Source organism: Kwoniella pini, chromosome 6 (assembly GCF_000512605.2).
Source record: "Kwoniella pini CBS 10737 chromosome 6, complete sequence".
Lineage (NCBI taxonomy): Eukaryota > Fungi > Basidiomycota > Tremellomycetes > Tremellales > Cryptococcaceae > Kwoniella > Kwoniella pini.
Genome location: NC_091721.1, coordinates 290,405 through 318,315, shown reverse-complemented (window position 1 = coordinate 318,315; position 27,911 = coordinate 290,405). Strand labels below are relative to the sequence as shown.

The following is a 27,911-nucleotide window of genomic DNA, read 5'->3' as shown; positions in this document are numbered from 1 at the left end:
AAGGCTTCAAAGTTGATAGGTATACTTCAATGACGATTGTGTAAAGGGGGTTGTCAACATCAACCTGAAGCATCGAAGCATACCACGTGGTTATACAAAAGCGGAATCAATTTAATCTATACTGGTGCCTGAATAGATATCCATTACGCGTTACTCTATAAATGATTTATTTGGTTTCGCGTCCTCGTCAACCGTCCATCATCAAGAACATTAATCTCAGACATTCATCCATTAATCATCCTCCATACTTCATCATCCTCTTCCTCACGGACACCAAATAACATCCGGAAGGCAGGATACCTTCATAGATCTGCAGGGACGGTCCTTCATACCGAATCATTCCCACAATGGCAGGTCCTTCGAAAAGACGAATTGTCGGATCAGATGATGAAGAAGAATCACCAAGAAATGTCTCAATAAGTCCAACCAAAAAGAGGAGAACTATAGTAGAAGATAGCCAAGGTAATAATGACTCGGACCTGGACGATTTTATGAGTGATCATGACAAAGAAGATGATGATTTGGATGGAGATTTGGGAAATGGTAATGGGGATGAGCCAGAAGAAGAAACAGAAGCTCAGAGAGGAACAGTCAGCTTTAGACCGGAGTATGAAAGAGGGAGTGACGGGTGAGCTGACGAGTCTTCTTGCAACACATGAACTCTCCTCCAAGGCATGCGCTTCGCTTCCACGCATAGTTACAATATATGAAGCAAGAAATTGAACTGACGAGAATGATGTTTTTGTCATAATCAGATATGTAGCTGGATCGGTTGTTCGAATAAAGATGACGAATTTCATGACTTATGATCATGTCGAATTTAGACCTGGACCTCATCTGAATATGATATTGGGTCCAAACGGTACTGGTAAAAGTAGTATAGCAGCAGCTATAGCTATCGGATTAGGTTTCGCACCAAAGGTAAGCAAATCGGGTTTCAATGATGCGATAAGCATAGCTGATCCTGTTGGTGGTAACGTAGGTGATGGGCCGATCAAATGAACTCAAAGCATATGTCAAGCAAGGTGCAGATAATGCCGAAATAGAGATTGAGTTAAAGGCAAAGAAGGGGAAAAGAAATACAATAATATGGAGAAAGTTTAGTAGAGTACACGAGAAATCCGATTGGAAGAAGAATCGTAAATTGTCACCTTTATTCCGTGCCCCATCGAGAATGTTCCACTGATTTTCTTGTATTGGGTGTAGATTCAACCTGTACAAGAAAGGAAGTATTGGAACATGTGCAACAGTACGGTATTCAAGCCAATAATCTATGGTTCGTCGCGATCATCTGATTCAAATTCCACGTACTTCAGCTTGAGCTTACCGAATATCACAATCAGTTCCTTTTTACCTCAAGATAAGGTCGCTGAATTTGCAAAGATGGCACCTGAAGTGGTCTTGAAAGAGACCATGCGAGCAGCAGGTGATCCGAGATTGACGAAATGGCATGAGAATCTGGTTGAAAAAGGTGCGAGATCAAAAGAGATTGCTATTGTGCGTAAATTTCACCTTGGCAGGCGACGAGAACAATACTAAGTCCGTGACTGTTTAAAGACTCTGGAAGGTCATATCACTCAGCGAGACACATGGCAAACTCGAGCAGATGCATTAGCACCGGATGTTGAGCATGTACAAGAACGTGAAGCTAGGGAGCTGGAGGCAAGTCTGTTTGAGATGTGTTTCGTGCGTTTGTAACGCTGACTACGCTCATCTGGATAGGCGGAGATTCTGCGTCATGTAGTCGGTGTAGTTCAGCATGAACGTCTCAAAGGCAAAGTACAAGAAGCGCGAAAAGAGAAGAACAAAGCTCAACAACGCTTCAATAATCTACAGAGCAGACGACAACCCCTGAGGGAGTTGAAGGAGTAAGTACAATCTGTGCTATCTTTTTGGTTCATCGCTCATGAACACATTGTTAGACAATGGGAGAAGAAAGCACACAAGGCGGATGTCAAATTAGAGACGGAGGAGGGGAAATTCAAAGATGGGATGAGGGATATCAGGTCGAAGTTCAATCATGCTACCAGCATTGTAAGTGCGACTATTCGTGACCAGATCTGAGTAATGAAGAAAGCGATCAGTAATTGATGGCAATCTGTTCCGATGTAGGCCGACAAAAGTTCTCAAGTCGATACGCGGCTTGATCAATTAAAGACCGTATTTTCGCGTCGGCAAGATGAGAGGCGCAGCTTATTAGAGAAGATCAAGAGATGTCAGGACATTCTCGATGAGCCCAGAGAAGAAGTGGAGACTGACGTCAAGACCAAATCAAAAGAAAGGGTCAGCTTTACGCCGACTATTGGAAGTTGTCAACACCCGAAAGCTTACTTTTCTCTTTAGGCTGAATTGCTAGCTCGACGTGGCAGGAAGTCAAACGACCGTGACGCGATAAAAGATGAGTATGAAGATAATCAGAGGATGTTCAGAGAGCTCGACCGAGAACTCGAAGATCTGACCAAGAAGTAAGTGCTTTGCCACCTAATATTGATCAAGGGTTGGGATTTACGTAGCAATTGCGATGATTAGGCAGAGAGTTCTCGAGAATATCGAAGCTCAGAAGGAAAACGCAGCGAGAGACCTTGATCCATCTATCGGTTGGCTTCTTGATTGGCTTCAACAGAACGGTCATATGCTCGAGAGTACGGTGCATAAACCGCCAATGATCAGCGTTAGTGTTCCTGACAAGAACTACGCTTGGCAAGTCGAACAGTGTACCACACTCGCGCAGAGAAAGGTGAGTCACTTCCTTGCATGCTTACACCTGGATATCATGGTTATTTGCGTCTTGGCGAAACGGCGCCCAAGCGCTATTGCAATGACATAGTATTGATCACCGACGCTGATGTGTTTTCGATTTGACTCGACAGACGTTCATCTGTACATCACAATCAGATTTCGACAAATTACTGTCGTTCAGTGGTACCGCTACCTATCCACCGCGGATGCTGTCTAACGGCAGGAGGGCAGAGGGTGGAAAAGTATCTTTGAGTCTTGCATTTGAAGAAGTCAATGAGCGGACGGTCAACCCAGACCGACCATGCTCTAGTGAGAAAGTAAGTCGTCCAGCTGAAAATTAAGCGAGAAATGAGCTATTCAGCTGATCATGGGTCACACATGTAGCTGCGGCAATTGGGCATGGATGGGTTTGCTATAGATTATGTCGAAGCTGAACCTGCTGTGATCGCGTATTTATGCAACAAAGCGAGATTGCATTCAACGGTAAGTAATCTCCGCTGAACGCCTAGTCGATCAATGCTTGGGTCTTGACTGATTAACTTCTCGAAATACAGGCTCTGACTCAAAAAAGCTCGACTCAGATCGACGGAGATGCTCTCACCGCCAATGGACTCACAAGATGGGCAACCAGGGACGATGTGACAACTGCGGTTCAGAGTTCATACGGCAGGAAGGATTTCGTTCACAGGACTAATCTGAAACAACCCGCAAGAGCGTTCAATCTAGCTGGTAAGCCCAACTCGTATCGGTTCTCTTCGATGTTGCTCTCTGACTGACTATGATGTGTGACTCTTTTCATGTGCAGTCGACCGGGATGCCGTTAAGCAGACTATTGACGAAATCGCTCGCAAAAAGAAGACCAAATTCGAAAGAGAGCAACCTCACTCTGCGTTGAAAGTGCGATGGGATGAAGCTGAACAGGAGTTGGGAGACATGAAGCGATCAACAGTGAGTAACGCCTTACTGGAATCGCAAGTGGATTGAGCTGATTCGACTTTCGCTTTCAGGAACAGCTAGAGGTTGATATAAAAGCTTTGCAGGCGAAAGCTAAGAGATGGCAAACTGCCGGTACCGATCTCGGTCAGTCAGAGAGAACGTCTTCTTCAACCGGAGTATAAGCTGACTCAAACGGTGTTATCAGAAACGACTAAAATCAAATTAAGAAAATTGGAAGCTCAACCTTCACAAGAGGAAGAACGCAATAAGCTGAAAGCTGAAAAGTTGAAATTTGCGAAGGCTAGATTAAGACCGCTTGATCAATGGCTTGTGAGCTCTTTTTTCCGCTTCCCATGGCTCTACAAAATTGAAAGGGTGCTTATGGTCTCCAATCGGGATCTAGTCATCCTGCGAGAACGTCCTTTCACACTGTGAAGATATGATATCCGCAAATTTCGTAAAGATGCAAAGCGATGTCAACAGTCAAGCAGTCAATAATAGGATGAACGAAGGAACTGAAGCGCTTCAAGCGGCCAAGGTAGAAGTAGATGCTGGTAAGTCTCGGTAACAAACCACACTGCAACAATTCTACTATTGCACTTTGGCAATAAGAGACGCCAACTCACTCACAAATTGCTTACCATTCTCTGGGGACATCGTATAATAGCCAGCGCCAATTTAGCAAAAGCTCAACAGACTTCCGCAGAAAAGTGGACAGCAATCACAAATGGTATAAAGGATGCCCTGGCTGAAGTCAAAGACGAGGTTCGAAATCGAATCAGAGACGTAAGTATCATTCTCAACTCACGCAGGATATCCATCAGGCCGCGATACTGTGGTTTGCTAAATGAGATATCTTATAGCTTTCTACTTTACCTCCACTCGAAGAACTTCAAGCTGCACTTCAGACTCTCAGAGCGCAATTAGAGCTGGCTGTGAACATCCCTGGAAACGTCATCGCTAGATATAACGATCACAAAAATAAAGTGAGCTTATCCTCCACGCGCACTCCACTTGTGAATCCAGCTGAACAGATTGTCACTTTAGCTCGAAAAAGCTCAAGAACTTGTTGATCGAGAAGAAGCTGAATTGAACGGTCTCAAGAGAGATCTCAAAAAGACCCTTGTGAGTGTTTGACATCTCCTAGCTACTGCGTGGGAACTGAAAACGTAGCGTAGGATATGTTTGACCCTGCTCTCGCAACTCTGGTTCAAGCTGTATCGAAGAAATTCTCTGCTGCCTTCGCTCGTAAGTCGCTTCTTCATTTTTTCGTATCGTGCTATATTCTCTGAGAAACAGTTTGCCAATTAACGCTAATGAATTGCCATTTGATAGGCGTCAAATGTACGGGAGAAGTCAGAATACGCAGAGTCGAAGGTGATTTCGCTGCGTGGGGAATCGAGATCCTTGTTTCGTATAGAGATGAGGATACTTTAGCTATTTTGACTGGATCTCATCAATCAGGTGGAGTGAGTGATCTTACACTTCATATACGCTTCGTGTATTCCCGCATCATGAACGTAGCTAATCACCGTGTGATGGGTTTAGGAACGTTCTTTGGCCACTGTCACGTACCTCATGTCGCTCTCTGAGATGTCGAGAACCCCTTTCTCCCTGGTGGACGAAATAAATCAGGTCAGCTCATCAGACTTCTTCATTTGATCAATCGAGTTGTGGCAGATTAGTAGCTGATGTTGATGAATGACAGGGTATGGATCAAAGAGCTGAGAGAGCTGTACATAATCAACTAGTAGAAGTCACTTGTGAAGCTGATGCTGGACAGTAAGCGATTTTCCTGTCTACCATTTGGTTGACTCAAGATAGCTATGAAAAATACTGATCTTGATGAAAACAGATACTTCCTGATTACACCCAAATTGTTGACGGGATTGACATATCATCCAAAGATGAAAGTATTGATAATCAACAACGGTGCATATTGTGAGTCAACCCAGTATTTTCCGACATATCCTCAGATGAGATTCCTCATTGAGAAAGATCAGACCTAACTTTATTTGGTGACTTAGTACCCGACTCAACGAAGAAGAACAAGAAATACGGTGATCTCGCTTCGTGCTTGAGGACTTATCAAGATAGACAAGCTATATCGGCGAATTGATTAAATCAAATCGTGAAGAAATATAAAGAATTAAAATGATAGATTAATGATTTTTAATGACATTCCTGTTCCATGACCTCATGTGAAATTAAGTATTTGTATTTGTGATTATGCGCGATATATATAACGTATATATAATGTATTTCATTTTCCATTTGAACACATTAGATTATTTGACCAAAACATCTAATATTTCAGAAAACCAAATTTTCTGATCCTTCTCATCATCAAAATCCGATTCAACTTGTTGAACAGCTACACGAATTCCAAATTTACCTAAACTTAAAAAAGTCATTCCTAAAGTATATGTATATTTCTCATTATTTTGAAGTAAAGGTAAAATAGTAGATGATAATCCATCAAATAAAATATTTTTGGAAATTGAATTATTATCATTATTAGTAGGAAATTGAAGTGAATTCCTTTGAATTGTTGATTGAGTCTGAGTCCATGAATTATCAGAATGGGAAGTTGGAAGTGGTGAAATATGAATAAAAGGTCTGAATGGGTATTCTATATCACAAGTCATAAAATTAAAAACATAATCTTTTTTTTATAGATCAATTTATCAAGATGACTTACCAAATTTATTCGTCACTTCAACATTTAGATTGACGAAATCCATTACATTCACTTTATTTTTGTCATCACTATCGAGTGACAGATGTATTTGTATTTCATCAGATTTGAAAATATCCAATAAATCAGGACCGAAATATTGATCTCGTAAATTCAAAGTACCTCTTCTCATTGATCCGGGCTGAATTTTTTAACATATCGTAAGTTGATGCGTGGTCTCCAGTTGCAATCTATGTGAACTCACTTCCATCCATGTTGCCTTTATCAATGCCAATAATTCTTCACGATACCAAAATAATTCGCGATCTTTCTTGAGCTGGAAGGGCGACTTTTTCTCTTTGTCTACTATATACTGTCGTTCCGCTAAAGAAGGTATAGGTCGGACCAGAAGTTCTTGAGGGATCATACGTCGGGGCAACGGGAGAATCATTCTATGTCCGAACGGAATCGTAAGCATTTGCGTTGCACTTTAATGCTACTGTGAGGCAAAGTAAGTTTGACTCACCGCTCGGTAGCTTCAGGCGGAATCAGCCTAGTGCACGTTACCGTATCGTCCGCATCCGCTATCACATCGAGAAGAGTCAGCTCCAGCATGACTACATATACGATGTTGGAATATTCATTTCAACTTTGGACAACATACCTTGCCTTTGGAGAGTAATCTCAAATGGAACGCCGTAGACATTTCTTACACTTAGGCTCAACAAACAATGATCATCATCGTTCTCATCTTGCAGAACCTTCTTAAGTTGATCTTCAGCTTGTGAAGTGGACGATATTCTAATCAATGTCGGCCTAGTTTTGTGACCGTTGCCATTCTCCAGCTTGTCGTACCCATCGTTCATCCCATTGGGAAGATGAGAAGACACAGTGGTCAGACGCGTAAGATCGAGAGAATGTGATTCAATCGTGTGATAAACCGTGAACAGCACAGGAAAAGTGATTTGACGAGTATAGAATGTGTTATCGCTGGACGATTCTACATTATCTTGTTGAGATGTTGACCTATTGAGATATCCATAGTCTATTCTGATCGTTCCATCCGTACTGCAGTAGGAAAAGCCGATCAGTTCACTATGCCGCAGCGATTTCTGGCGCAGTCGCAACTCACCATCCGACTTTACCCAGAACTTGCACATCCAAGTTGATTCTGCCTCCAGGAGGTATCACAACGTCTTCCTTCTCATCTCTCGACCAAATGAAAACAGGTCTATTCAATTGATCATATTCAATCTCGTAAGCTTGTTCAGCGGTTAATTCGCCTTCGGATATAATTGCCTGAGCTTCTCGCGAGGTAGAATCGTCAAATGTAAGCTTGATGAAATCTATTGGTGTGGACGAGGAATTTTCAAGGGTGATCTTGACGGTGGAACTACGACAACGCACACCAGTCAGGTTTCATCAGTGGACGGAAGGTACGAAGCAAGCTGAACTTACGTCTCGCCATTGTACAGCATCACGGTGCCGTGGGTCAGGCTGGTTTTTTTAATCCATGCTAATGGTAACTCGGGTACGACTTTGCATTCTAACCATTTCCCCTCTTCTTCAATATGTCCGAATTGCGATTTAGATTTCTCCAATGAAGTGTATCTAGCATCTAATCCGGATCGCTTGATTTTGTGAGAGTCATAAAGTAATTTAGATCTCCGTTTGTCATGCTTGTCTTTCTGTTTGCCATCGAATACTGGCATCAAGATTTCCGTTGAAGATCCATCAATTAATCGAATTGAGACTCCCTTAATTGACATCTCGCCTGGTATAGGGGATTGACCTGTCACTCGGACTGTCTGGACGGAATTAGCCGGCAGAGTTAAAGGTAAGGGAGATGTAATAAAAGGAGCTCCAGATGTCCTTCCAGCGATTTATCAGCTGATACTTGCAGAGCATTTATCGAGCAGCTTACAGGATTGACAGGTCTTGGACTTCAAGATCGAATGCGAACGGGTTGCGCACCGTTACGAAAATATCCACTTGCTCGTTCGCTACGAGGACAGTCTGAATCACCAAAAAATTCAGCTGATGATCAGATGACCTTTTAAAGACATGCTCACCTTCCCCGCTTCAGCGGCTCTCAATCTGGGATTGTAAAGGAACGGATCTTTCTTCCCTTCCTGGGCTGCGATCTCGTTAATGGAATGCTGGATAGGCAATTTGTTCGAAGGCAAACTGACAAAAGCAAAACGTCAGTCCATCGAGTACATATTGGACTGTTGGAGCACCATAATCACCTACCTAGCAATCTCGACACTCAGAACAATCTTGTCATCGATCCACCAAGGTAATTGACCAATATCTATCCCTCTTCTACGGGTAGTAGCCAAAGAACCGGGATACAGCTTATTCAGCGTATGTTGAGATTGCGGATTCAAGTACCCATTCAGTCCACTCAAAGCTGATAGACAGAGTCGAATAATAGTCGGATGTTCCGGGAGAGATTCCATTACAGCTATACCCTCTTTCAAAAATTCAACTTGTAATTCTGGCCAACCAAATCTTCCTTCCCCTTTGAATTCTTCGTGCAAATCGAGGCTCGATCGTCTATTAGTCTTGCCGGTCGAAATATCAGATGGTGAAAAAGACAATAGATCAACTCCCATGATTTCTGCAACCCTTTCGAGTAAGCTGATAATCCCAGAATTTCCTTCTGTCGATTCTTTTCTCATCACAGCAACTGTCTGGTTCGGCACACTCAGACCGAGACCTAAACCGACCGCAGCAGCTTCGTCGCTCCTGTTTTCAGCTGCCAGATTGCTGCCTGAGCTTGTGGGCAACGGTGATCTAGCCCTTGACGGAAAGCCAACGCTGTTCACTTTCCTCGACTCTTCTCTACCTTCAACCACCAGTATGGCTAACCTCTTGATGACTTCCCTAGTTATCGTTATTTCTTTCCGCGGTATATCCAGCCAGCGGGACAGCCAAATACACTCATTGTGTATGGTCAACTGTTCAGTTCTCGTCATTGCTCGGTGTAGAGGTTGAAGCGCAACCTCGGCATAAGCGAATATTGATTGTCTGGTGATTTGACTTGAAGAAGATAGAAGCGCCAAAGATCTGTGGCGGCGCCGTCGTAAGGTATGATCGGACTTTTCGTGAGATTGCAATGGTTGTACAAAGCTCCGAGGCAGAGTATGAGTCATCAGGGATGACAATGCTATTGATCCCCATCCTCCCGCTGCCCATATCAGCAGAACGAAATGACTGACTTTCAGGGATAAGCTGGTGTGTAGATATGATAGTAGACCTTCTCCGGTACCGACACTCGAAGGATTGGAAGTTGATGGAGCTGGAAATGAGATGGACCCGGAGACCGCTTGAGGGGAGGGAGAGAGTATTGTAGGTGGATAGGGTAAAGGTGACCGCGATATACAAGCCAAAGCCGAAAGGTAGTGCGAAAGTATTTCAACGGGTATTGGCGACGTAGGAAAAGGTTGAGCGAGATTCTGGAATCGATAAATCAGTACGAAATATGCCTGACACCTATTTTATAGAGACTCACCGAACCATCCCTTCCTTCCCAAGCCTCACCTATACCTGCTACTGCTCTACCTTCTCTTGTCAACCCTTCCCACAGAACATCTCCTACAGCTCTACATCGTTCCGCGCCGTCATCGTAGCACTTGATGGCGTCGGCATATAGCCCCGCCAGGAGATACATATCGCCTAATAGCTTCATCAGCCTACCACCAGCCACTCCGGTTAAAGTCGCATTTGTGTACTTTGTACTACTAATCTGAGGTAAAGCGGACGAAGACGAAGTAGCGGAAGTGGCTGAGGAAGTCCGGGTGAAAGGCGAAGCCAAGGCAGTAGATCGCCTAAAGGGATTAGAGGATGCTGCAGGCTGAGGTTGAGGTGAAGGAGATATGGACGAGGTTTGTATCGGTGGCAGCGAGGGGGGCTGTATAGATGTCGGACGTCCGCCCGGGGTCAAAGCTCTAGTGAGGGATATCCCCATGCCGCTCATATGATCCATTGACTGGGAATTCCGTATACCTGTAGGTGTAGATGTGCTAGGTCTCGAGGGATAATCACTAGGTGTCGTTGATCGATTGGAAGCTATGATGTTGTTCAATTCCGGATGAGGCATGGTCGATGTGAGAGAAGGTAAGAGTGTTGAGGATAAAGTACGCATCCCTGCTGGAGTCTCTAATGCTGTCGCCTAGATGTCATGGCGATGTCAGCTCACAACATGCCATAACAAACAGTGAGCGATGAAGGCGATCGTTGACTTACTATCTCACCTAATTCACCCAGCAGCTCACCTACGACCTCCCCCAACACTCTTCCAACCCAATGGTCCGCTCCATCTATAGGAGCGAATCTCATATACCCTTTGTCTTTTTTGATATGCGACGGATTTTGACTTTGCTTTCGAGGTGAAGAAGGCGATCTAGGTGATTGATTTGGCACCACTAATAATCGCTTTACCAAGGGGAATGGTGATGTGGAAGGAAATATTGAAGAGATAGTCTCATCGAATGATTTCTCTGGATTGTCGTTCGGAAGAAATTTGTCTTGAAAAGTCGGTGCACTCGGCGTGGATATGTTTTCACTTATATCTCCTCCTTCTTGATCAACTGCGTATCCTGGCCCATCTTCTTCTTGTTCTTCCATCTCAACAGCGATACCGAGTACAATCAGGGGGAAGCCAGATAGCCTGAGCAAGCTCAATGGATAGGTATGTTTGGCAGGAGCTTGACCAGTGTATGTTAAATGAACATGATTCGTCGTTGAAGCTTTCGAGACCGATATACTACTTCCAGTTGATTGCGGGAAAAATCGTAATCTTGGGTTAGGCGGAAGTTCATATGAGCTACTTGTTTGTCTAGACCGTGATTGGGCTGGACGGGAGATTTCATCGCCTCTTAATGTTTGATAACGCTTTATCAGATTCTGATATGAGTTGTAGATGTTCGAAGGGACAGGTGAAGATGGTTGATGGACCGGTATGAGCAAGATTGGGATTTTGGAAAGAGCTGCTGGATCTGTCAGAGGAGAGAGTGGGGTGGGAGAGTTCATCTTGCAAACTCGATCTGTCGCCGGAACAGATAAGCACCAGTTGCTATTTTGAAAGGGGACTAAGGTTGTCTCTTGACGTTTATAGCGAAACCATTGAGGTTGGATCAGGACCCGGACTAAGGTTGACCGGAATTCAGCTTAAGCAGCTGATTGATTGAATGAGGGGTCTTCACAATTCTTCCAATGCTCTATATATTCATGGAGAAGTAAGCGCCTCCCGTAAATCAAGGTCTGAAGATGTTTCAATAAATTGTAAGGTCTTTCAACGAGTACAATGACAAAATAGTTCACCTCGTTACCCCGCATCTGTTCATTCGCGTCAACACTTGATCTATTATTAATCGTGCTCATCGCGTGGTTTCACAACAAATCAAGTACTATCGTAAACTAGAAGATTAAAAGTCTATGAAGTCAAAAGAGATAACAGTTTTCGGCAGCACTTATACATGGTATACTACTAACTCTGGTCAAAATAACAAGATTGATCCTAAAGGGACCAATCAAAAATATCTCTTTCTTCAATTTCTACAATAGCTTGATCATCATCGAAATCCCAAACTTCTCTATCATCTGCAAAGACTATCCAATCTCTTTCTTCCCATCCACCTGGACCGATATTATGTAGACCAACTTCATAATTTTTCCATCTCCACATTTCACATCTTTCAGTCCAAGTCCATTTTAATTTAACTTCTTCTTTAGTTTTAGCTGCTGTTGAAGAAGCGGCCACGTCTTCCAAAGCTTTAAATGCATTTGCTATATCATTCATATTCATATGAACTTTCTTTCCTTCTCCCACTCCTGCAATCATTGGTGCGGCTTTAGGTCCTGGGGGAGGAGGTACCATATCAGGTTGGATTTCATTTTTCTGATCTTTTTCTTCGACCTTTCCCTTTTCTGCCTTCTCGGGCTGATCTTCTTTTACAGGTATATCAATGATAGCTTTGTTTTCAGCTTCTTTTTGGCCATTTGGATCAGCTTCTATGTTCATGGCAGCTTTGACTGGCTCCCCATTGATGAGTTTCACGTTACTAGTAGGTGTACCAGGTTCATCAAATTCTCTTTTATCTTGATTGTCCTTCTTCTCATCCGCCTTTTCAGCAGACTTATCTTGGTTATTCTTGTCATTTTCCGCTTTTTGGGATTTGTCACCTTCATCCTCTGCAGCTTTGTTCTTTTCCTTTTCTGCTTTTGCCTTCTTTTCCCTTTCCTTTCTTTCTCTATACTCTTTCTCCCTTTGAGCTTTAACCATATCACCAAATACTCTATCATGACCTGAAGTAACTAAAGCTTCAAATTTTCCAGCTTTTTCTTCAGGTTTGAAATTAATATACATATCAGTACGAAGTAAGAAATAATTATGTGATAATAACAAGAAAGCGCAAGGAGCAAGTGACCAATGTTTAAGTGGTTTCTAACATCCATCAATTTATTACAATCAGCTTGTTGGACCAATAAAAATAATATGATTAAATAACTTACATCAACATTATAGATACATTGAACTCCAACAGAAGATAGAATTTCTTCGAGGCCTGCTTTGGTCCATTCAATTTCATCTTCATCGTTACTTTTCGAACAATCAGAAGACTTTACATTGTCATTATTGATTTGAGTGGGATCAGTTTTCTCATCTTTTTCCTCTATCTCTTTTTCGTTATCAAGATCTTTGATATTTTTATCTTTCATTATTCTTTGAGCATTTGACAAATGGACTTTTGCTGATTCTTTTGTCCAGTCGAATTTTGACCAAAAATCCTCAACAGGAATCTAATCGTCAAGACACATCAACAATAAATCTAGCACTAAACAAAATGAAAGATTGATATAAACTTACTTCATGATTTTCAGTTTCAGCTAAAATATTCCATAATTCCAATAAAATTCCTTGAGCAGTACTTGGAACTTGTCTAATTTTATTCAATTCTCTATGTTTTTCCATTTCTCTTTCTAATTCTCTTTCCCATTCACCTGTTAATCTTTTCAAAGCTTCACGTTCAGAACGTTCTTTCCATTGTTCAGTTAACCATCCATCTTTTGTAACATCAATATAAATTACTTCATTACCTACTGCTTTTGCATATGCATGATATGCACCTCTTGGATCAGTATTAATTGGTGGATAAGGTTTAGTAGGATTTAAATCAAGTTTAGTCCTTATAGGTTTGAAAGGTGCAGGAGGGAGTAATCTGATAGGTTCAAGTACTGGTTCAGGTTCAGGTTCAGGTTCGGATTTTAATTCTTCTGGAGGTGGTGTAATTTCTTTAATACTGATAGACTTGTCTTTTGGTTTACCATTATCGTTTTCAGCATTTTTAAGCATGTCAGTGTTATCGTTATCTTTGTCGACCTTTTGTTCTGGCTTATTGACTTTGATATCTTTGACCGGTTCCTTGATCTCGTCATTGTCCTGTGCAACAGCGCCTGGAATCGGTGTAGGAGGTTCAGAAATCAAAGATCCAGGAGTAGCGGGTGATCCAGGTTCAGCTGCTTCTTCGGCTTTCGGGGCTTCAGCAAGTTCATCTTTACCTTCTTCTTTGACGTCTTTGGCTTGTTCAGCATCTTTAGCATCTTTAGCATCTTTAGCATCTTTAGCATCTTTAGCATCTTTGGCCACTTTAGCATCTTTCTCAGCCTTCTCTTTTTCGGTAGCTTTGGGCTTAGGAGGAGGAGCAGGATGGACAGCTAAAGCCAAAGGAGGTGGAACGAAATATCTGTGTAAAGACATGATTATACGTTTAGGCTAATTAAAATGATTTGAATCAAGATATCAGCTTATACCGTTATTTATAAATTGAGGAAACGAAATGAACTTACAAATCTAAATTAGAGATGTATAATTCTAATTCGCTGAAATGAAGAATTTTATGTTTATTGATGAATTGCTATTTATGTTTTTGTATTGTTTACTCTTTATCAAGACGATTTAAGTCAATGCCTTCTTCATAGATATATCTTTCGAGTCGATTTCTACACTGTAACTGATGTGAAAGGTTAGACTCCGTTTCAAACCACATCATCATCATCGTGAAAAGAGATGAAGTTGAGTATTTACAAAGGATCAATACGTAGAATACAGAGACTTGGAAAAGAGGGTTTTTGAATACAAGAAAGGACATGGAGTACTGTTACTTGCTTTGACTAGACTGAGACGGGTTTACCGATAGATATCATATGTATGAAAGGAGGATTCAGAAGAAAGGTTTGATCGACAAGCAAAGGAGACGACTAACCAATGAACCTCGGCATATCATAGCTTGTCATGTTCAATTCTCCTGAACTAAGTGCATAGGATACGATCGGTTGTAAGCAATTTGACAAGGTGTCATAACAGTGAGAGCGATCACGAAGAGGCAGACTCAAAGATAGTTCTTCAAGGCATTCGGATGATCGATCGGGTTAAGATGAATTGAATGCTATGTTAATCAATGCTAAGTACAGTCCGCGGACTCGCTACCTTTTCATCTAGTAGATACAATGGGTGCATAAGATTACCTATGCCATGACAGCTCCTTCAGGATGCCAGCTCTTCTGGATGTCCCTTTTTTCGTTATCCTTGACTTCGCTCATACTCAATAATCTTCCACCCAATCCTTTCTTCCTACTGTTTTGAGCTAACAAAGCATCTCGCCTTTCTTCAAGCTTGACAATCCTAGCAGAGTTGGAGCGAGCCTTTCGTTCAATTGCGACAACTAGATTGGCCTGTATTTGCTCTTGTATCTCGGCTAATTCCACCTGTATACTTTCTATCTCTTTGATGATCTTCAATAATCCATCAACCTTCTCAACGTGTTCCGTGGAATATTCACCAGCGTCATTTGTCTGAGGTAAAAATGATGCAAGTATATGCTTTTCTTGATCCAAGCGTATTTTAGAATCTTCCAATTCGCCCAAAACAATTTTAGCATATTTCGTTCCTCTTCTACTTGAGCTTCTTGTCCATCTTACTGTTCTCCATACTGCTCTAAACCAATTAGCTTCTATCCTCATCTCAGGTCCTTGGATGATTGGTGCTCCTGACTTGATAGAGTCGATATATCGAGCTTGTTCGACATGCGCAGCACGAACGGCTAGTCTAAGTACGTGTATTGATATGTCTTTATATATTGTGTCATTCGGTGAAACTTTGATTTTTGATTGCCATGCCGTTGAGAGCATCGCCAATACAGATGAGACTATTGCTCCTTCACCGTCTGGCGAACGTTGAGTTGTAATGGCTAATGATTCACCCAACATAGGATAAGATACTGTTGTTAAAGTTGATAAAGGCATAATGTCATAAGGACGAGGTATAAATGTTAGGAAATCGTTGAATGTTCGTGGCTGCGAAGTTAAGGACGATTCTGAAGCAGAGAGATCTGCTCAAAAATCATTAGCAAGATCAGCTTAGCTATTGGATTCAGATCTGGTATTGAACTCACCATTCTCGTCATGATGAGCGGGCCTCTGACCAAACCAACCTCGTTCCGCCCTCTCCTTCTGCTCCGCAGCCATCAACCTACTTAAAGTAGGTATATCTTCTTCCTCTTCCGCTATGATCTCTTCAGCCGATCTTGAAGCGAAAGGTAATTTATCTATATCACCAGGGAACAGATTCTCGAAAGCAGCTACCATTTGATAAAGTTTATTTCTTCTCCCATAATAACCTATTATAGCCAGCTTGACTGATGGTTTGAGTTCTCGAACTTTGTCATACGAGCCAAAAGCAATATTGTCCAAATCCAGCGAATAACCATTGATTAAAATAGTTTCGCTAAGTTCATTGAATGATTGGATGGTCTTCGCATCGTTTGACAGCGAAATGACCAATCTTGAGATATTCAAGAGATTTTCTGCCGTTGTTGAATTAGGTTGAACCTTTCTCTCTTGCATGGCTCTTATCAATCTTTTAGCTATTTCAGCTGCTTCACTTATATCCCTTTGGTTCTTCTCATTAACACTTGATAGCCTGTTGTTGACTTTCAATCTATACGAGTGAATTTTAAGCCATTTTGATATACTCCTCAATCCGTATCCATACATAGTCTTCAATTGCTTGTATGTTAATTTATCGTCATATCGCACCCTGATCTCATTGATTATCGATTCACAGCCTTCTTTATCTCCGACTATAGCTAATTTACTAATTCCCTTGATCAAGATTTGAGGATCAACTTCTTTTGAGTTGGCAGTAGAGGAGGACATCATATCATTCGCAATTGACCTTAACCTTCTTTCCCATTTACTTCCTAATGAACTATGATATTTCAACCTGTCCCTCAGTACCTTATTCTTCGCTTGATCCGCATTATAATCCGCAAGTGTTGATAATTCTGCAACATGTTTCGAATTAGGTATGACATATTGGAAGATTTTTTGTAAAAAGGTGATAGATAAAGTACGTCGATAAGCAGGTGAAAGTGATTGATATTTTTGCCATATCTTTGCTGATCCACTTTCTGTTCTACTACTTGAAGGGAGCTTTACTAATTCTTGTAAATAATTGTACGTCTCTTGCTCTTTTTGCGAAGCTTCTGTCAAAGGTCTTGAGTTGATCTGAAATGAAGGCTTCGAAGAGTCAAAAAATCCTTCAGAAGCATTAGGTCTAGGTATTGAGTGCGAGAGTGTTTCAGGTGTAGATATGTGAGGAGGTTGATCAGGTGCGAAAGATTTTGGAGATTCAGATGATGATGATGTAGAAGCATGCCTTGAGGAGGCCAGAATGGGACTAGGTCTATGATTTGAGGTCAGCATGCTTGGCTTCATGAATAGTTCGCCGAATTGAGAACTCACCTGGCAGGGCTTTTTGACGACGAAGCCAGTCGTTGTATCTGGCGTGTCACCCTCATTCTGCTCCGCTTTGTGAATGGAAAGCGAGAGAAAGTCGTGATCAGGACGGTTGGCGATGCTGAGGTCTTTAGCTTATAGATCTTGCTTGATATTATGATGAATCAGCAGACAACTCAGAAAGAAGGTGTTCATCTACTTAACCTTTGACTTTCGGCCTAAAAGTGATAAAATGGGTGAAACTTAAAAACGTGTCTCATTTAAAAAGTTGATTATTTACAAGTTCACTTCTCAAAATCCTCAATTTGATGTACCATTTTGCAACAAGAATCCGCAATATCATAATTGTAACATTTACAACTTACTATATCTGGACACTGGATACCGATTTAGAACAGGGCGAAGATGGGAAATCGAAAAATAACGAAAAAAGCTATCAAGGGAAAGGAGAATTTACATCCCAGTTCCCGGAAAGGTAATTTAGCTTTCCAATGCTCCATTCGGTTGGCATCTCAGCTAATTTCTTTGTTGTTGATCTCACAGCTGCTCAGCTTACTCGAGTAAACTTGCGAGTGGACAAATTGAAAGGTCAAACAAAAGCTAGGAAAGACTATGCAGATGCAAAATGTGAGTCGTAGCCTTCTCATCACCAAAACATACTGGCCGTGTTTGCTGTATCGAGCTGACGATTATTGATCTATGATAGTACAAAGACCATTATTCTTCCTTCATTCTCTCTCATCCCCGCGTCCTCTATCACTTCCATCCCTCAAAGCCCTGATAACGGAGGTCTATTTAGGTAGATTCGATGGAAGGATAGATGAACTAGCAAGTGAAAGGAGAGCAGGTAGACCAAAGCCTAAAGAAATGCTAGAATTGGAAGAGATCAAAAGAAGGGAATGGAACGAGTATGAAAGCGGAATGGGTGAGTTGTGTCCTTCCAACGCCTATCTTGACTAAACACGGCAGGAGTTGATATGAAAATTTCGCCTGGCAGAGGTCCCAGACTTGACACATGCTCCAACCTCTCGTCTGATGTACTCGTGGCTTCAATCAGAGACTGCTATGAACGTATCACATATAGATTTGCTGAGGCATATAAGGGTATCACCTAATGGAGAAGTGATACTAACTAAAAAAGGTAGAGGTGAAGAAATGGGTATGGGCGTACCCTTACCTGGAGAGGTCGAAGGCGAGGGAGAAGATTGGACAGGATTGAGCAAAGAAAAGGAGAAAGAAGGCATGGATGTTGAGGTAAAGTGGGCGTTGCACTCTTGATTTGCTGCATTAATATATCAAATAATACCTGTATCATGTATGTAACAATATTATGTATGTTATTTCTCTTTGACTTAGTGATTCGCATTCGAACCTATAATCGCTATACTCATCTCAGAGATCTCGAACCTTGATAGCTCCTGAATCGATCGAAACACGATGATATGATTGCATTCTAAGCCAATGATAGTCAAGCAATACGTCCCATTCTCCACTTACCACTACAACAACGACCTTATCCATTCTACCACTCCTTATCGCGGCACAACGGGTTCCAAACTCAAAAGATTCTCCGACTAAATGTTGCTAACCCGTACATCCTCAAGCATAGAACTAAGATCCATTCCTGCATCGAGATTACACTGGTCATTTTTCCTGCTTAACGACTTCGTACACTCCTGGTTTGCCTTCAGCGGGTACATGTGGACATTCACATCGTTCTTGTTCTGGCACACCAGCTAAAGCCTGATTACGAACACATAACAATCGTCAGCCCAAGAGATAATCCTGACTTCTTCAGCCTGCATGAGATTGGTATCAGGACGTACAATCTCGATATGGGCACCTATATGCAAATAATCAATATATGGTACGATCTCGCTCCAGATTGCAAATGCGACTTACCACATCCCCACCAAGTAGGTTTTCCGTCATTAGGGCATACGACTTGTTTACACATCTTTCTGCTGATGGAAACCGAGCGGTGTGATTCGGTATTTGATAAATTGATTAAAATGATTCACTCTAAGAAGGGAAGGTTTTGAAAACTGTTTGTTATGAAGGGAATATTATAGAAACATTAAAAGTTATCGATATTTCACGCTTAACCGGCGAATGACTATCCGGGACCAATACCGGAATAATCGATATGGGCCTGGTTATATGCGTAGACCGGGCATCGTGCAGCTATCACTCAACATGTGCATAGCATGTATATTCTTGCGTCTCATATCGTATGGTGATATATGAAACCTCTCGAATCTTTATCGACATCAAGCGAACCTCTATGGACACGCCTACCATCGGTCTGAGGGAAACTCGCGATCTTGGAATGGGGTCCCTCTTCTAGAACCTTGATTAGAGGTGACATAAGGACTTTCACCCCCGCTAGGATGTCCCGATACGCTCTGGGGATGACCATCACCTGCGGGGTAGCCATATCCATCGTGGGTGCTAGGACTAGCTTCACCATTCCAAATGCCAGAGTTGGCTAGACTACTAGCCATAATGTCTGTATAATTCTGATGGGCATGAGATCCCCAGTTATGGAACTGTGCTGGCTGCTGATTATCAGAGGAGGACATGGTGTTCTCCCAGAACACAAGCGATTGTGGAACATTCTCGTCTTCTTCTAGAGTAGGGGAAGCTGGGGTTATTTGAAGGTAGGGTACTGATGATGCGACTCTAGTGGAGGTGGCAGGCTGTACACCTTGCTCACATTCCATTCTAGATCTCCCTTGCGAATCGACATCAACAGCAACACGTTCTCCATAAGAGAGATCATTGCCTTGAGCATATGGTCCAGTCTTGGTAACTTTCATGGAATAGTCGAGTAGTTCATTCAAATTGTCGTCAGGCTTCCCAATGAATCTTTGGTATTTGCTCCGATGTTTCAAATGATAGTCAGAGTAATATTTTTGATTGCCTAGATAAGCTGTTGTCCATTGGGGTGAGGACTGGACCTGTTCGGTTGGCTCTGACCCGTCATTGTATAACTTGAACTGGATTACTGTGGCTGCAAAAGCTATCTCGTTGGTAAGATTCACGTTCATCTTGCACTTCTGAATGAAACAGAGATGAAGGGTGATTGAGAAAGGACTGAAGGTCAACATATATACAATCGACTATTCGCTTTTCATGAAAATTACAACTTGCACATAGCTTGCCAGCTTCATCGAGTAGTAAGTTCAATTCAAGAAGCAGGGGATAACACAAAGGTAAGTTGAAAGAATTTTCATACGCCTGTGACGACCGTCAACAGTTCCGCTCAAAGCGGGGGAGGCTTCTCGATTTAATATACCAACACCAAACCGTAAACTGCGTTCATTTTTGCTCGAATGCTCCAAAGACTACTGGGATATATGTCAGAAGATACTGCGAAAGAGCTCTTGCAATTGGATCGTTGAGTCACATGCTTCCACTTAATACGAATTATCCCACGTATGATAAGAATATTAAATAATCGTCTCAAGTAAAAGTGACTAACCCCCTTGATAGATTCAATCTCGAATCTACTTCTCATCTTGAGTTGAAGTGGGATCATCGGGCTGATTCTCCCGAATATGAGTATCGTCAGAAGCGGGTACCTCCACTAGGATTGGCGTTGGATGATGAAGCTTGACCTGATTCCGGAGCTGTAGTCGCTTCCCTTTGTCTCTCCCACCAACTTGCAAACATGCAGGCGTCATCTCTAGTCTCAGTTCCAGTGCGCCTCAAGAAACGCTGTGTCACCCTCACAGCTCTTTCAATTCCTGATCCAGCTGATCTGACTGATTCAAGGTTATTGGTATTATCAGGACGTTCGCTCATTGTTATCGAATCTGCAGATTCGGCAGTCCGCTCGGAGAAATTAGCATTAGTCATGACATGTAGAAATGGTGCAGAGTGTGTCGATAATCTAGTCCATCACTCACCTAGTATATATTCGAATTAGTAACAGCGCTGGTTTGTATATGCTGAATAATCGATATTGATTATTGAAGACTGAAGGATGCAGTTTCTATGACTTCGGAAATGCACTATCATTGTATATATATGTATATAACCCCTAAACATCCCACTACAGGGTATCTGGTCTTCCTTAGTAAATGGGTCATAGAAATGCGTCATGCATAACAAAGGACAACAATCCTTTATCACAAAACTATTCGTCGGGAATACATCATATCGAGTCATACTCCTACAAATTCATCATGACCGAGGAGTATCAGTACATGAGTAAGATACTTATCGGATCATCGTATTTGTCAATTTAACTTCTAAGCATTTCGAATTGCAGATGGTTCCGCATCATACTGTGGCAAAATTCAAAGGATGTTGGTACAAGCACGTATCAGTTCCGTGATCCTTTGCGTTCAGTGACTCAAAACTCCTTAGGGTGCCAAGCATTTCCATGGTCTACGGATGAAAGGTGTTGAATTGCGTCACTTTCCAGTTCCTTTCTTTAATTATCGGTGATGCTTCTTCGTAGATATATAACGAGCAGATGCGGCATTCGTTTTGCAAGAGCACAAAGATGAAATGAAATACATCGATCTTCGGTACGATTACAGTCTCGGCAAAGATAAAGGACTGAGCAAACGATTGAAGAGGAGCGATATCTTCATTTGCAGAGACAGATCGATGATGCAGTTCTGGTGAATATTTAATTTCGGGATCTCGCGGGATAAAGAAAGTACAGATCGCGAACTAAGAAAGCACACCAGCTCTGGTCGGAGCCATCTCTACCATGATTACTCCTTACCAACCTCCCGTGTCATCTGCAATTTCTGTCGCCTCGAGTTTCGCGGCAGACGCCTCTCGCCCAACCCCTGTGACAGGTCCTCCAGCTCCATCTTGCTGAAAACTTCCTGATGACATCCTTCTCCCTGTCTCGTTTGGCTGACCAGTGTTGTGACCTTGATTGAGATATGCGAAAGCTTGACTCGTAGGCTGATGATGAATATTGAACGCTGTAGGTTGCGATATTCTTGGAGTATAGTAGGCCTGTGGATAATTGGGCACCTGGGGAGGGTAGGCATAAACGAACGGTTGTACTGCATTGAGAAAACTTCCGCCGAGATGAGCTAGATAAGCAGGAGGCATGTTTCCATTTTGTGCCAGTGGGAGAACTGACGGTAATATGAAGCTGCGTGTTGGTGCTTGACCAATGCAGAAGTTGTCGATGTGATTCGGATAGGCAACGAAGGGAGAAGGCGGAAGCGGTTGAAAGGCATGCGGCGAGCTGAAGGGGATTGGTATCGGTATTATCCTGGTCTCTCCTGCACCAGGAGGAGGGGGAGAAGGATGGCTGATACTCGCAAACAAAGGTAAATGGGAGTCATTTGGCACATTAGAATCAGTCGTTCCGATCGGATTGATTGTGGCTGTCATCGGGGTATCATGACCTCCGCTAGTGATTGGTAGCAGTGTGACCTCCTGAGGCGGAGTAGTAGACGAGGAGTTTGATCTCTTGGGAACTTGAAGATTATGCTGAACACAATATTGCTTGATCTCTTCGTTGTCATATATCGGTGTAAACATACCATTGTTGTTTTCGAATCTTAGGGGTCTTAAACCATTTCTTGTGGCCAGTCCCTCGGGTAATTCGATCGGAGGATCGGCTAGAGGGATAATGTCAGTCACATTTGTTGCTGGAATAGGTACCTGTATAAAAGACTCGTTCGTGGTCGGCATGTAAGTGGACAGAGGCTGAATTGGACAGAAAGGGATTGGCGGAACGCCATGTGGAACATATCCATCATTCCAATCGGGGTATAGCATCTACCAACAGACAATAGATGAGCATGTTACCTAATTCAGTCAATGAGTTTTGCAACTCACGGGCATTTGCGGATACATAGGAGATTGCGCAGATTCGTATTTACCATCCGACTCGGGCGACGCTGTTCGACCCCATGGCCTGGCGTTTTGCAGAGGGAGTCGGTTAGCATTGTCCATACCAGCTCCTGCGCTGCGTTGAGTATCGGTGATATGCGCAGTGTAATTTGTCATCTCGATCCGTGGATTGGTTCGCGGCCTCACCGGATGACTGTTGCCGCTTTGCCGAGAGATATTGACTGGTTCATTTTCGTTAGTATGTTGAATGGCCCGGTTGAAAGTGACGTTGTTATCATATCTAAATTGGAAGGGAGTTGTCCTGACTCGATCGGTAGTCTGGAAGTTGGAGTTGTTCCGTCGCTCAAACCCCCTCTGGGGGTTGTGAGGGGAGATTTGAGTATCTGTAGGATGTTGGTATTGTTCACCGTGTGAAGCAAACGAAGATTGAGCACCTCGACCTCGGTAAGATATTGGCACTTTCCTTCGACCCTTTTTTATGCTTATGAGCTGGATGTCTACACCAAAGCTTCGTAAGAGGAAGCAAGCACCTACCCGATCAGTGTGGAAAGGCTGAGACGGAGGCGACGGTCGATCCGTATAACCTGATGTCCAACCGCCATCATCTTGGGCGGTAGTGTTTTGGCTATTTTCGTGAGTTACTTGGCCATTATTGATACCATGTGGAGACTAGCAATCTCCTATCAGCTTCGGATTCACTGTTAGGCATGCCAATCAATCGCCACAGAGCGGGATTGTACAGATTGACAGTAAGGAGAATAACTCACTTGCTTCGTTACAACTGGTGTGTCTACCGCCATGTCACTCCACTTCACCTGCACATCGACATCTCGTCAGCTGGGATCGTCCCGATTCAATGAGCTAAGAGTACCTTCTCTTCTCCTTTGCTGAATTTCTCGTCCCATCCATCTCCATCTGGGTGCTTATCTGATGTCTCCATCTCACTTACCCCTGTGTAAGACGTGTCTGAGGACTCAGGTGATCGGATGTTGTGATTGAAATGAGAATTACCATTCTGTCCATGAGACGATGAAAGAGGAGCCTTCATTTCGTAGATATAAGTATTTCGTCTGAAATGCTTCTGGAATATTCGCGTATTAGAGGCTGGTTGAAAAAAAAGGTAAAACGAATTGGATAATCAGATAGAATCTCGCAATCAAGAGTCGATGAAGGAATGAAAAGAAAGATTAGAATGAAAAGAGGAAGGTTGATTTCAAGCTATATGGGTATATTTGATCAGTTTTCGTATTAGTGTATTTTTCAGTCTTCCTTTCGCATTAGCGGTCAATGCGCTACTTCAAGAAGATGAGAGATTGTTTGATGGTGATGATGTGAATAAGGTTACAAAAAGTGTCAGTGCGTAATTGTTTTCGCGTGGTTTACTTGAAATGATGAAGCTTTCATATCTTTAATCATTCGGTCGTTTGCCATTTGGATTGATCGTCGTCAGAAGCGCAAGACGAACCATATTATATGCCTTCTTTCCTGTAACGAGCAATTACGTCTCGACTTGACACAAAATGAATACGACAGCGCACATCGAGATGCCTGGCAAACTCAGTCCCATTCTCGTGATCATCAGAGTCAGTGCGAGTTAAAGGAACGTACGGATATTTATCAAACATAGGACGATCGATCTATCCTTCTCGACTGTATACTTCATGTCGACTTCCTTTCTTGCGAGAACGACTGGTCCTTCGTTTTTCTTTCATTACAATTTGCATGATATGAAGAAATTTACGTCAATCGATACCAAGATAAATCGTAATGATCTTTAGGAACAATCAAACGCGTCGAGCGAATACATTCACGCGTGATAGAAACGAACATTAAATTGATCGGTCATATCCGCCTACGAATTTTCCGATCGATTTAAAATACTTTCCTAATCCAGCAAAGGATCGACATGTCTTACATCTTATTTCAATCTGGACAGATCTTTTTGTATTTTAAAATAACATTCATTCGGAACCGTACAACAAAAGCAAGTAATCCCAAATTTTATCACTCGGAAAGCCGCTTCGATTACATATTATCCACTCTAAAACTAATCAAAGAGCAAAAACAGTTTGTAATTTTTTCCGAGAATTTACGCAAAATACGGGAAGGGTGTTTTTTTTTCTGGCTTTTGGCCGCCTTTCCCGTCTTTATAATGTCCACATGATTTGTTCATCATTGCAAACAAGAGTCCTTTGGCATAGTAAGAAACGAGCATCCCAACATCATCAAGACGTCATGAATTCAATCAGAAATCAACAAACTAACGTACTAACTGTACTAGCTTGCATTCCCGTTAACATAAAAACGATAGCTGTACATCACATCTATTCATCGGAATCGAAAGGAATCTGTTTTCAGGAACGATAAACTGAGATAATGGTAAGAAAAGAATAAAGTTAAGACATCTGATAGTAAAACCTTTTCCAATATACTGGTATTCTACTTATTCGTTCTAGACTTTTTCCTATATACTTGATATTCTACTTTCATCGTGGCTTTGAAACTTTGATAAAATCAATGTGTCAGTGGCGTAACTTTCTATTTTCATTTTTTACACTTTGTTCTTTTAAAACATCATTATTACAACCGTTCATTTCTTTCTGATTCTTGCCGTCATGTAAGGGGAAAGTCAAGATGAATCAACTTATTGTTACGTCTCGGGTCGATCTGCCTATGCTTATGCTTTAGAGAAGTTTCATTGATTATGAAATTGCTTGGACCCGAACGACATTCTGTTTTGCATTGAAAAGATTATCCCGTTATACTCCATTTTTTCAGTGACGTATAAGAATAACTTACAATTGAATACATACCATATATATCTACTTGATCAATCCTTCCCGTTCTGATCTTCCTCATTATTTGAGCATATCATCGTATTGATCAGTATATTATAAGCAAGACATACACCAACGATACCGATACCCTAAATTCAATCCAAGATCAAAAATGAAATTATCAATTCTCGCTACACTTTTATTAACTGCTCTTCCTTCCTTTTCTACACCATTAGAAGAACGTTCAAATGAACATTTTAATCATATTGAAAATAGAGCTACAAGATCTTCTCAAGGATGGTACGCTTATGGATGTTATTTCGGTAAATCAATTTTTTTTGAAAGTATTTTTCTTAAAAGTACTTCACTGATTTGGAAATGAAATTTAATATTTTGATTAGATTGTTATGATGGAATGAATCGTAGATTACCTATATTAGCTTATGTAGATGATAATAATAATCCTGATATGTGTATTCAATGGTGTAAAGATAATGGACATAATTATGCTGGTGTCCAATGGGTAAGTCAATGAAACCTGATTATCAAGACTCTTTAAGCTAATATTTAATCATAAATCTTAATAGACAAAAGAATGTTACTGTGGTGATTCTTTAGCAGGAGAACCAGCTCCTCCCACAGAATGTACTCATCAGGTAAGTTTGTTTTTCCTCTCTCTAACTTCATCAATAATTGAAAAAATCTCAAAAATTAATTGTAATTAATCAAAACCTTTTAATTAGTGCGCGGACGGTAAAAATAAATGTGGTGGACCATGTAGAAATAATATTTGGTCAGCATTTCAAAAACCAGGACATTAAATTTTAGCACAATAAATTTAGGACATTTTAGGACATTCATAAAATATCCTCTCATAAAGTGTTTTTCCCTTTTTTTGTATTTCTGGTAAATGTTGTTTTTATGTTTTGTAATTTGTTGTTTTATTTTTTTGGTTTCAATTCGTTCAATTCTTAGTTTCTTTTCTAGGTTGATTTTGGTCTCAAGGATTGTATTTGATCCTATATACGTTCTTTTAATTGGTTTGTAATGATAAAAACGGTCTTTACGATAAATATGATGGGTTTTTATGTGGATATGCATTTGGGTTTTCAGATGGCAAAATATACTTCTGATAGCTATTTTATATGATGTGGCATTTCATAATATTCAGTCTTATGTATTATCATCTCTGTTTGATATAAAGCTCTAAATTTGATTCCGTTCTTTTGCGAAGATTTCGTTAATCACTTTTTTCAAGGTTTAACTTGTAGATTTTTGGAAAATCATTGATATTGAGCGAAGCACAAATTATCGATATCATAGACATCTTCTTATTATAACATTTACAGATATTCTTTACACTACCACACAACAAAAATAGGAGTTTCTTGAAAAATGCATTTGATGTATACACTTGATGAACGGGGTAATCGGTAAGAATTATTTCTTTCAAATCGATTGCAAAAATAATATAAGGAAAACAAGCTAATATTTAATGTGTAATATATAGAAATTATACTCTCAAAGTGAGTTTTCAAGTCGAATATTAGATGAATCTGAGAGATTTAAGGAAGCAAGACGAGAGATTAAATAATGTATACTGATGTTAAATGTTTACAATTAGAAAATAACATCTACTGGAAAACCAACTAAATCTGCTCATCCAGGTAAGTTGATATTTATTTTTTTCAAGACGTGTATCCATAACCTCAAGGGAAGTTAAAAAACATGAGCTAATCATAATATCACTTCATTAGCTCGTTTCTCACCCGATGATAAATTCTCAAGACATAGAGTAACCATTAAGAAAAGGTATGTTCATCATTTTCTAAATTTATATTATTATCAACAATTATCCTCTTTTACTTTTTATCAAAAATACTCATTCGGAATTATCATCTTATACACTGGATCAACGCTAATATCAATTATCATCATTTCACAGATTCGGTATACTCCCTACTCAACTCCCAAGCAAACCTTTATAATCCATTTGAATTACTTAAAACTCTGCCAAAATGGCATTGAATCTACCCTTACAAATCTACCTCTTGTTCTCCCTTTTGGTATTTTCATAATAGAATGAATGTTGTATAATGATTGATTACATGTTTGACTATCCAGCCAGCCAAAATCAAATTCAT

General features: G+C 41.2%; 9 protein-coding genes across 9 annotated transcripts; 3 read left to right on the top strand and 6 right to left on the bottom strand.

Annotated features, from left to right (window-relative positions):
• Nucleotides 1-347: 347 nt before the first annotated feature.
• Nucleotides 348-5,794, top strand: I206_104577 (uncharacterized protein; the record flags this gene model as incomplete). The annotated part of the gene is made up of 27 exons (XM_070202974.1): nucleotides 348-628; nucleotides 756-921; nucleotides 983-1,139; nucleotides 1,207-1,276; nucleotides 1,344-1,497; nucleotides 1,558-1,662; nucleotides 1,723-1,868; nucleotides 1,923-2,034; nucleotides 2,113-2,283; nucleotides 2,344-2,465; nucleotides 2,530-2,737; nucleotides 2,871-3,056; nucleotides 3,124-3,222; nucleotides 3,294-3,468; nucleotides 3,545-3,687; nucleotides 3,747-3,819; nucleotides 3,881-4,005; nucleotides 4,079-4,229; nucleotides 4,343-4,461; nucleotides 4,539-4,661; nucleotides 4,723-4,800; nucleotides 4,854-4,923; nucleotides 5,011-5,144; nucleotides 5,224-5,310; nucleotides 5,384-5,457; nucleotides 5,531-5,616; nucleotides 5,703-5,794. 27 exons carry the CDS (start codon nucleotides 348-350, stop codon nucleotides 5,792-5,794), a joined length of 3,507 nt encoding a protein of 1,168 aa, XP_070059075.1.
• A 169-nt stretch (nucleotides 5,795-5,963) lies between these two features.
• Nucleotides 5,964-11,389, bottom strand: I206_104576 (uncharacterized protein; the record flags this gene model as incomplete). Its single annotated transcript, XM_019153876.1, has 12 exons — nucleotides 5,964-6,307; nucleotides 6,377-6,554; nucleotides 6,618-6,804; nucleotides 6,879-6,936; nucleotides 7,017-7,420; nucleotides 7,485-7,745; nucleotides 7,811-8,224; nucleotides 8,277-8,368; nucleotides 8,425-8,539; nucleotides 8,606-9,813; nucleotides 9,870-10,529; nucleotides 10,604-11,389. 12 exons carry the CDS (start codon nucleotides 11,387-11,389, stop codon nucleotides 5,964-5,966), a joined length of 4,707 nt encoding a protein of 1,568 aa, XP_019012616.1.
• A 487-nt stretch (nucleotides 11,390-11,876) lies between these two features.
• Nucleotides 11,877-14,117, bottom strand: I206_104575 (uncharacterized protein; the record flags this gene model as incomplete). The annotated part of the gene is made up of 3 exons (XM_019153875.1): nucleotides 11,877-12,803; nucleotides 12,872-13,159; nucleotides 13,227-14,117. The coding sequence occupies 3 exons, from the start codon at nucleotides 14,115-14,117 to the stop codon at nucleotides 11,877-11,879; spliced, it is 2,106 nt and encodes a 701-aa protein (XP_019012615.1).
• Nucleotides 14,118-14,884: 767 nt separating this feature from the next.
• I206_104574 (uncharacterized protein) lies at nucleotides 14,885-17,217 on the bottom strand (the record flags this gene model as incomplete). Its single annotated transcript, XM_019153874.1, has 3 exons — nucleotides 14,885-15,747; nucleotides 15,811-17,102; nucleotides 17,162-17,217. The coding sequence occupies 3 exons, from the start codon at nucleotides 17,215-17,217 to the stop codon at nucleotides 14,885-14,887; spliced, it is 2,211 nt and encodes a 736-aa protein (XP_019012614.1).
• Nucleotides 17,218-17,560: 343 nt separating this feature from the next.
• On the top strand, nucleotides 17,561-18,433 carry I206_104573 (uncharacterized protein; the record flags this gene model as incomplete). Its single annotated transcript, XM_019153873.1, has 4 exons — nucleotides 17,561-17,630; nucleotides 17,699-17,782; nucleotides 17,862-18,080; nucleotides 18,153-18,433. The coding sequence occupies 4 exons, from the start codon at nucleotides 17,561-17,563 to the stop codon at nucleotides 18,431-18,433; spliced, it is 654 nt and encodes a 217-aa protein (XP_019012613.1).
• Nucleotides 18,434-19,449: 1,016 nt separating this feature from the next.
• Nucleotides 19,450-20,205, bottom strand: I206_104572 (uncharacterized protein; the record flags this gene model as incomplete). The annotated part of the gene is made up of 1 exon (XM_019153872.1): nucleotides 19,450-20,205. The coding sequence occupies one exon, from the start codon at nucleotides 20,203-20,205 to the stop codon at nucleotides 19,450-19,452; it is 756 nt and encodes a 251-aa protein (XP_019012612.1).
• Nucleotides 20,206-20,725: 520 nt separating this feature from the next.
• Nucleotides 20,726-21,016, bottom strand: I206_104571 (uncharacterized protein; the record flags this gene model as incomplete). Its single annotated transcript, XM_019153871.1, has 1 exon — nucleotides 20,726-21,016. The coding sequence occupies one exon, from the start codon at nucleotides 21,014-21,016 to the stop codon at nucleotides 20,726-20,728; it is 291 nt and encodes a 96-aa protein (XP_019012611.1).
• An 876-nt stretch (nucleotides 21,017-21,892) lies between these two features.
• I206_104570 (uncharacterized protein) lies at nucleotides 21,893-24,038 on the bottom strand (the record flags this gene model as incomplete). Its single annotated transcript, XM_019153870.1, has 5 exons — nucleotides 21,893-22,915; nucleotides 22,976-23,461; nucleotides 23,525-23,659; nucleotides 23,758-23,805; nucleotides 23,862-24,038. The coding sequence occupies 5 exons, from the start codon at nucleotides 24,036-24,038 to the stop codon at nucleotides 21,893-21,895; spliced, it is 1,869 nt and encodes a 622-aa protein (XP_019012610.1).
• A 1,901-nt stretch (nucleotides 24,039-25,939) lies between these two features.
• On the top strand, nucleotides 25,940-26,588 carry I206_104569 (uncharacterized protein; the record flags this gene model as incomplete). Its single annotated transcript, XM_019153869.1, has 4 exons — nucleotides 25,940-26,090; nucleotides 26,169-26,290; nucleotides 26,355-26,423; nucleotides 26,511-26,588. 4 exons carry the CDS (start codon nucleotides 25,940-25,942, stop codon nucleotides 26,586-26,588), a joined length of 420 nt encoding a protein of 139 aa, XP_019012609.1.
• Nucleotides 26,589-27,911: the final 1,323 nt, after the last annotated feature.